The sequence below is a fragment of the Lolium perenne genome, chromosome 6 (assembly GCF_019359855.2).
Source record: "Lolium perenne isolate Kyuss_39 chromosome 6, Kyuss_2.0, whole genome shotgun sequence".
Classification (NCBI taxonomy): domain Eukaryota; kingdom Viridiplantae; phylum Streptophyta; class Magnoliopsida; order Poales; family Poaceae; genus Lolium; species Lolium perenne.
Window position 1 is genome coordinate 52140855 of NC_067249.2, and position 7827 is coordinate 52148681.

At 42.0% G+C, this 7827-nt stretch overlaps 1 protein-coding gene and 1 pseudogene across 1 annotated transcript; both read left to right on the forward strand.

Moving 5' to 3' along the window:
- Nucleotides 1–835: 835 nt before the first annotated feature.
- Nucleotides 836–7370, forward strand: LOC127310479 (urease accessory protein D-like; annotated as a pseudogene).
- Nucleotides 2588–6341, forward strand: LOC139832141 (receptor-like protein EIX1). The gene has a single exon (XM_071821683.1). It carries the CDS (start codon nucleotides 3273–3275, stop codon nucleotides 6141–6143), a length of 2871 nt encoding a protein of 956 aa, XP_071677784.1. The 5' UTR covers nucleotides 2588–3272; the 3' UTR covers nucleotides 6144–6341.
- Nucleotides 7371–7827: the final 457 nt, after the last annotated feature.

Below are 7827 nucleotides of genomic sequence, written 5' to 3' on the forward strand. Positions count from 1 at the left end.
ATTTGAACAATTTTCATGTTTGAACATTTTTTAGATCCGAACAATTTTCATGTTTGAACATTTTTCAAATTTAAACATTTATTCAAAATCCGAATATTTTCAAGAAAAAACCTCCAAAAAATTGGAGAAAATAGATACCGACACGATCAACTCTGGAATGTACGACCGAACTAGGCTCGCCAGGTAAATGGTCCCACCTCAAATGTAGGGTTTTGAGGCTCGCCTTTTCCGAATTTGAACAATTTAAAGTTTGAACATTTTTTAAATATCAAAAAAATTTGTTTTGAATTTTCTTATTATGAATTTTTTTTAGATTCAAACATTTTTGGAATTTGAACAATTTTGAAATTTGAATATTTTTAAATTTAAATAATTATTTGAGCACTTTTTACTCAGAACATTTTAAAATTTTGACTTTTCCGTATATGAACATTATTGAAATTTAAACTTTTTCAGCTTAGAAGATTTTCGGTTTCGTATCTGAACATACTCGAACGAGTTTAAAGAAACTACTACGTAGTCTGCACGTACTAAAACGAGTTCAAAGAAACTAGTACTATGTAAACTGGTGCACGTATCTAACATGGGCCTGGCCCATCTTACTCAGGACCATCTGATTTCCTGAGCGGAGGCGTTCCGGATCGCCGCTTAATGCGATGAGTAGGCGCGCCCCGAATCATCTGGCCTTCTGTTGGCCAGCCAAAAGGGTTTGCTGGGCCAGTTATGTGTTTTACTTGGCCCATAAAAGTTCATGTAATTTAGGGCCCAATTACTAAATCCGTGGCCGCACTCCGGTAGCATTTTCCTGTAATAATGGTAATACTTGATTACCGCGATGTTGAGCATGGAAATGATAATCTGTTATAATAGTATCATATGCACTTGAGAGTACTGTTCTTTCTCCAACGTCGGAGCTGGGGCCAAATTTGGGTCATCAAATGATTTCTTCTTTGTATTATGATCTATGAACTTTTTTTTTTGAAGCAAGACAAATTAGATGCCAACAGTATTATCTCCGAGCTCTGTTGTTAGCAGTTTAGGATAACTTTCTACCGATTTACTGTCATGCCTCTGGTTAGTGTAGACACAAGCTCAGTCACCAAATCTTTACTATTAATAAAGCTGTGTTCCTAGAAGACCTTGTTTTCTGATTGTCAAGTACATGTTCAGGTTACAAGGCTGAGAGTTTAAAATGTTCCGAGCAGGTTCTAGAGGTAATGTTTCTTCAGAATTAAAATCATACATCTTTGGGCTTTGCCCCTTTGTTTCTAAGATGGTTACTTTTGTAGGTTTGTTGGTAAGAAAATAATGATAATTTGTTACATGCAGTAGGCAACAGTTGGAAAGGATGTACTCTTTGCAGTTATCCCAGATCCTGTAACCTGCTTCTCAACCTCTCGATGCTACCAGAACCAAGTTTTCCATGTTTCCGGCAGTTCAAACCTGGTCCTTGTAGATTGGTTTACAAATGGCCGGTATGAAAGTGGAGAAATATGGGACTTCAACTCCTACAAGAGCGTCAACCAATATTCTTTCGGAAGAAGATCATCCTCTCTTTTTTGGTTTCCGGTTGGAGTTGCTACATTGTGTGTTTCGCACATGCACGAGTCAGGTCGTGTGGTTGGAAGATGGAAGGTGTGCACTCATTTTAAGCCATCGGCGCACAAAGATCATCATCTCTTTATTGACTCCGTGAGAACTTACACCCTTCTCCTAGCACGTGCTTGATTAAGCCGATTCATCTCATTCGTCATTGCTTAAGCTAAAAATTGTGCCATGTCAACAGGGCTCGAATTGTAGTATTTCTGAGCGGATGCAGGAATACAACGTCGGTGCGATGGTTGTGTTACTGGGGTAAGTTTATGTAGTGCTACATATGTTCAGCTCTGTGAATATTGTTCAGTTGAGGAACGTTACCTTTCCCTCAATTATCATTTTCTTTGAGGATTTCTGTCAGTGGTTTTCCCAGGTTTTGAGTTAGTTCGTAACAAAGAATGAATCGTCAGATTCAACAAATAAAACTTCAAACACATTAGAATGGATTGCCGAAGAAATAACAGAAAATCAAAACAAGGCCGCGCGCTTCTACATCAAATTCAGAGTTCAAAAAGAGGTAGTCGTGATAAGGTAAAGCGGTCTGGATCTCCTGAATCTCAGTCGCTAAAATCATTAACATTGGATAGTTGTGGGAACACTGCACTCGGCTTTACCATCGTGTTGGTAGATGCTCCACTCTACAGTTTAAGTTAAGGGGCTAACAGCAAACTCGGCGAACATTTGAGAGAGCAAATATACACAGACAGAGGAAGCTGCCGATCGCCACCAGCTGTTTTCTAAAAAAAAATTAAGTACCTTTTCTTACGGAAGGCATGATCAAGGTGTAGATCTGAAATTTTCGTTGGTAGAAGTCACTGCATTTTCTACTGCCTCCTGCAATTGGTGTTTCCAGATAGTAGACAGGGAGACGGCTGCGACTTGTATTGACTCTTGTGTACTCATTCCCAACTTGGCTCTTATTGTTAACTGTTATCACAAACAAAGAGTTCATCTGTTTTAAAAGCGGAAATTCAATTCGGCTCCCGGGTGCGTATGCTCCCTCTACCAAAAAATCATATTTTGAAATGTCAAAAAATTTGGACAAAAAATTCTACATGTACACCTCCATAATATATGAATGTTTGTCAAGTTTCACGAAAAACAAATATTTTTTGTGATCTATGTAAAAAGGAGAAAGTTTATCTTGTGAAAAGCATTATTTTTAGCACTGAATTTTGTCTTTTTTACACACATCACATGATAAGTCGTTTACTTTGTAAGCGCGTAGCACGTAAAGATGTACGTGCGGATTTTTTGTTTCAATTTTTTTGAAATTTAAAACATGTGTAAGATGCATTTCAAAATATAGGGAGCATATGCACCCATGTTCCAAAACACCACTCTTTTAAAAGGGCATTCCGACTTCTAAGAGTGGTGGTTACTGACCAATTAGGTTATTCGGATAGTTTAGTTGTCTACATATCTAATCAAAGCTAACCACCAAGTTTACAACTAACACAATTGCAGCCAAATCGCCACATGTCGCCCTCCTACGGCTGCTGATCTCCCATCACACACCGGCCGCAAGAGTCGTTTTGACACCACCATTAAACTAATTAACCAATCGCCTCCTACACTGTGATCAGAAAAAAAATGATACAACACAAAACAATACTCGAAGGCTTGGTATATCAGGTATACCAAGGAGTGTCCTACACCTAGAAGAACACATACCCATGGCATACTCACCCATGTACACGCTTCAGCTCTCCTGCATCCAAATAGCCATAGCCTTGCTTTTGTTCACTCAAGCTAAGAGCACTACAGAGGAGAGGTTTGCCCATACAAATGGTATGATCACCAGCTGTATTGCCAGTGAGAGGTTTGCCCTTCTCACCTTCAGGGCAGGTCTATCAGACCATGGCAACCTCCTTTCGTCATGGAAGGGTGATGACTGCTGCCGATGGAAGGGCATCTATTGCAGCAATAGAACCGGCCATGTTGTCAGGCTTGATATCCGTGGCACTGATTGCAGAAGCGGCGATGGGCCTTGGCAGGTGCTAGCTGGCAACATAAGCTCCTCTCTTCTAGATTTACAGCACCTGCACTATATCGACCTCAGCTGCAACAATTTCAACAAGATACAGATACCGGAGTTCATGGGTTCTCTCCATAAGTTGAGATACCTCAACCTATCAAGGTCAAATTTCATTGGAAGGATACCACCACAGCTGGGTAATCTCTCCAACTTACGGTACTTAAATCTTGAGACCCTCTCATACAACATATATTCCACTGATATCACGTGGTTGTCACGGTTGACTTCTATTGAGCACCTGGATATGACTGGTGTGAACCTCAGTACAGCTGTTCACTGGCTTCCGGCGGTGAACATGCTTCTAACTCTGAAAGTTCTTCGTCTTTCCTTTTGCCTGCTTGGAAGTAGCCCTGATTCTCTTCAGCTCACAAACCTGACATCTCTTGAAACACTAGATATTTCGGGCAACGACTTCCATAAACGTAGCACACCCAACTGGTTTTGGGATTTAAGTGGCCTCAAGTATCTAGATATCTCATTCAATTATTTCTATGGCCCATTTCCGGATGAGATAGGTAATATGACTTCCATGTTGGAACTTGATTTGTCATTCAATAACCTTGTGGGCATGATACCATCCAACATGAAGAATCTATGCAACTTGGACGTATTAGTTTCTGAAACAAACAATATCAACGGCAGTATATCAGAACTATTCCATCGATTACCTATTTGTTCAAGGAATAAACTTCAAAAGTTGTTTCTGCCATACAACAATCTGACTGGAAACCTGCCAAGTACACTAGTAAAATCCTTGAGCAACCTGAGCTGGCTAGATCTCTCTGGCAATAAACTCACTGGTCATGTGCCGCTGTGGATAGGAGAGCTCAGAAAGCTAAGAAAGTTAGTCCTTTACTCGAACAACTTGGATGGGGTCATGCACGAAGGCCATTTTTCACGTTTACATGTTTTGGAGGAATTGAAGTTGTCAGACAACTCCATAGCCATCACAGTGAGTCCAACTTGGATTCCTCCTTTCAGTCTAACATTGATTCACCTTCGGTCCTGCCCACTAGGGCCTAAATTTCCGGAGTGGCTTAGATGGCAAACACAGGTAGCGAGTCTTGATGTGTCAAGCACAAACATAAATGACATGTTACCAGATTGGTTTTGGATTGTAGCTTCCTCAGTGGTGTATCTCAATATCCGAAATAATCAGATAAAAGGAGTTCTCCCATCAACAATGGAATATATGAGAGCGAAAGCAATGGATTTCAGTTCTAACCAGTTTGGTGGTCCAATACCTAAGCTTCCCATCAATCTAACTGGCTTAGATCTCAGTCGGAACAATGTAGTTGGGCCACTACCAATAGACTTTGGAGCCCCAGGGCTTATAACACTTATTCTATATGACAACATGATCTCTGGTGCCATTCCATCTTCTTTGTGCAGGTTGCGATCATTGCGGTTGCTAGATCTATCAAGGAATAATCTCAATGGGTCAATAACTAATTGCCTTGTCAATGAATCCAGCACAAACATGACAAGTCTGAGTATTGTCAATCTAAGCTTAAGAAACAATAGCCTCTCAGGTGAATTTCCTTCACTTCTGAAGAACTGCCCACAACTTGTCTTTCTTGATCTTGGATACAATCAATTCTCTGGGATTTTACCATCATGGATTGGGGAGAACCTATCTTCTTTGTCATTCTTGGGACTGAGATCCAATATGTTTTATGGTCACATTCCAGTCGAGCTTATGAAGGTTGTTAATCTTCAATATTTGGACCTTGCCTACAACTATATGTCAGGGACCGTACCGAAGACTATCGTTAATTGCACAGGCATGGCACAAGTAAGAGACAACGCTGACGATCTTCGGGGTGCATTCACTTTTGGAGAAGGGGATGATGGCGAGGGACTAATTACTGAGAATTTGACGGTACTCATAAAAGGTCAAGAGAGATTATATACAGGAGAAATCATATATATGGTGAATCTTGATTTATCTTGTAACAGTCTTACTGGAGAGATTCCTGAAGAAATCAGCACTCTCGCTGCATTGAAGAGTCTGAACTTATCGTGGAACAACTTCAACGGAAAAATTCCTGAGAAGATTGGGGCTTTAATGCAAGTGGAGTCACTCGACCTATCACACAATGGTTTGTCCGGTGAAATCCCTTCAAGCTTATCGGCTCTCACATCACTGAGTCGCCTGAACCTGTCCTACAACATTCTGAGTGGGAGGATACCTACTGGAAATCAACTCCAAACACTTGAAGACCCGGCATCTATATACATCGGCAACCCTGGCCTCTGCGGTCCTCCTCTCTCGCGGAAATGCGCATCACAACCCGAGCCAATTCCAGGAGACAGCCATGGAGATGCAAGCAATGAAATGGTTTCATTTTTCCCCGCCATGGGTTCTGGATATGTGATGGGTCTCTGGGTGGTCTTCTGCACCCTCTTGTTCAAGAGGAAATGGAGAGTTTCTTGGTACTCGCCGTATGACCGGGCTTATGTGCAAGTGGTTGTTTCCTGGGCTTCCTTGAGAGGTAAAATGGGGTAGAAGCTGAGATCACCAGCACTGGTTTGGTCTCATGTATCAATCGATGTTCAAGTATATTGTACTAGAAGATTTATCATGTATCAATCTATGTTCAACTGTATTGTACTGGAAGATTTGTGATGTTTCAATCTATGTCCAAGTATAGTGTACTAGAAGATTTATCATGTATCAATCTATGTTCAACTGTATTGTACTGGAAGATTTATGATGTTTCAATCTATGTCCAAATATATTATACTGGAAGGTTTATCATGTATGAATCAATGTTGAACTAGTCATATATATGTATGTATTTAAGGTTCTTTTTTTCCAACAAAACGCAAAGGGAACTTTGCGTTTCATTTAATTGAAAGGTAGAGTTTGTTACACACCTCCTTTTTTTCCGATAAAGGGTATTTTATTACTTAACCTCCTAACAGGTTTACACACAATTTATCACGGATTGGGGAGTTTAGTGAATGTCCGTTGTTGGCAAGACATCTCTCAGCCCATTTGCGCCTGCAGTAACCTCAGTTTTTTGCTTCCTCTTTAATCTTGGCACACAGGTCTTGAGTTGAAGATTGGGCTCCCTCCAGACCATCCATGGCACCAGCAACGTCGCAGTCGCCAGCCCTTTGTGCATCGGCTTCGGAGTGTGCTGCCTTGCGGCATGCCACCAATCTATATATAAGGTTTCCTGGACTCTGGCTGACTGAATCTGAACCGTGCTGTTGAGGTTTCCCTTTGCAGGCCAAAGCTAAGCACATACAAGATCAGTTGCAGGATGAAGTGAAGAACATGATGTCTGTCCAACTGCGTCCTCCTACCTCTGGTGGCAGCCGCTACGCCGCAAGGCCTCAGCCTCTACTCGCCCCCGCTCATCGCCTCTTGCAGTCCATTCGGTCGCACGGTTAGTTGCCGCTCCTTCTTCCTACAGGGCTGCAGTAGTGCAGCATAGCTGATCACGCACACTTGGCTCACAGAAATTGTAGCAGCATCTGTTTTCTGGTTGCCGCAGGGAACTGGCATGGTCTCTCGTGTAGTGGCGGTGAGCACCGAGTCCGTGTACACCTTACTGAGACATCACCTTGCCGCGCTCGTACCGTTCCTGGGCGCCGCCCCGTATTCTGCATCGTGAAGCTCGCAACAGGCCGCTCGTGAAGCTGACTGGTTCTGGAGTTTCCGTGTGGATGAGAATGGAGCTGTACATCGTTTCGTTGTATACAGCGAACTTTGTTGCCTCCATCACTGTGAAAAATCGTTAAAAAAAGGCCAACCTTGGCGAAGGGAACACAACTCGCTCCGCACGCGACAAGTGGCGCGCTGTGGTGGCAGGAAATCTCTGGGAAGTGGTCTCCCTGCTCGCCACGTGTCGCAAGGGGAAGCAAGGTGGGGATAGGGGAGGAGAGAGAAGACTGGGTTGTGTCAGTTTTTCCCTTTTTCTTCTAGATTCATTGTTCAAAATGAAATATCTTGAGAACCGTAAGTCCAAATTGCGAACCGTTTTCACTTTTGAGATCCTCGCGTCGAGATCTTCAAAACTAGATCCCATGTTGATAGGTTTGGAGATACTTTTTTTTCGTACTTCCAATAATATTATGATTGTACATGTGGTGTGTCTGCGTACTCGTGTTTTAGCGATAAGTACTTGTTTTTAGTGTATTTGGTGTAATTTTTCCCTTTACTCGCTAATCGTACTCGCCCG

Coding starts and splice junctions, on each gene's coding strand:
- LOC139832141 (XM_071821683.1), top strand. CDS start 3,273: ATGGCATACTCACCCATGTACACGCTTCAGCTCTCCTGCATCCAAATA.